The sequence below is a fragment of the Condylura cristata genome, unplaced genomic scaffold (assembly GCF_000260355.1).
Source record: "Condylura cristata isolate star-nosed mole 26May11 unplaced genomic scaffold, ConCri1.0 scaffold00069, whole genome shotgun sequence".
Lineage (NCBI taxonomy): Eukaryota > Metazoa > Chordata > Mammalia > Eulipotyphla > Talpidae > Condylura > Condylura cristata.
Genome location: NW_004567170.1, coordinates 383,349 through 384,234, shown reverse-complemented (window position 1 = coordinate 384,234; position 886 = coordinate 383,349). Strand labels below are relative to the sequence as shown.

The 886-nt window shown below is 72.2% G+C and overlaps 1 protein-coding gene across 1 annotated transcript in view; it reads right to left on the bottom strand.

The window, feature by feature from the left end:
- ANKMY1 (ankyrin repeat and MYND domain containing 1) overlaps nucleotides 1-886 on the bottom strand; it is a 79,520-nt gene that overhangs the window by 67,604 nt on the left and 11,030 nt on the right. Inside the window, exons 6-7 of the mRNA XM_012734780.1 lie at nucleotides 661-832; nucleotides 1-117 (exon numbers count right to left, since the gene is read on the bottom strand). The exon at nucleotides 1-117 is cut by the window's left edge and continues 19 nt beyond it. Coding sequence (XP_012590234.1) covers nucleotides 1-117; nucleotides 661-832 — 289 coding nt within the window. The remainder of the gene's footprint in view (nucleotides 118-660; nucleotides 833-886) is intronic.

The following is an 886-nucleotide window of genomic DNA, read 5'->3' as shown; positions in this document are numbered from 1 at the left end:
CTGGTCGGCCGCCCGGGCGTCCACGTCGGTGGCGGCATGGAGCAGGAGCTCGGTGATCTTCACGCCCTCCTCCCCGGGCAGGGCGGCCGCGATGTGGAGCGGGGTCAGGGCCCTCAGCTTCGGAGGAGCGTGCGGCTGAGGCCCCCAGTCCGCACCGGGGACCCCACTGGCCCCCGCTGGGTCCTGCCCCACCCTCCTGGCCAGCCCTCAGCCAGCGTCCAGCTCCTCAGTGCCCACTGCCCCCTCCCTGAGCGGCACGGGCCACCCAGGAGAAGGCCAGAAGCCCGCAGTCGGCCTCAGTGAGCTGGACACCCCTTCCTGCCCACTGCGGGGACCCAAGGACACTGCCCGTGCCCCGACGGGCTCTGCTGGGTGGGCAGGTGTCCACGTGCCACCCCCTGGCACAACTCAGGCCCAGCAGAGAAGGAAGTGAGTGGGCAGGGCAGCAAGTGGGCAGTGGGCAGGGTCTGGCCAGTGGCCACAGAGCCACGTGAAGCTGTGGGACGGGCTCGTCTGCCCTCCCTACTTCAGCTGACCCAAGGAGGAGGGAGCGCGGGCAGCTGGACGCGTGGGGGCCGGTCACCCCACCCCAGCTGCCCAGCGCCTCGGTGCCCGGGTGGGTGCTGCAGGCAGGGGCGCCGCCCACAGGCCCAAGCCCACCTCCACCGGGAAGGCGATGTCCGTCCTGGCTCCGCTCTCGAGCAGCAGCCGCACCCCGTCCACATCCCCGGCCTTCACGGCCAGGAACAGGCCCTGCATGGGCACGCAGCTTAGGTTGGGGTCGGCGCCGCGCTGCAGCAGCAGCATGATGGTCAGCCAGCGGCTCCTGCGCCTGCAGCACAGGGCTGGTCAGCGCCCACACTGGCCTTCTCCGGCCAGGCTCGCC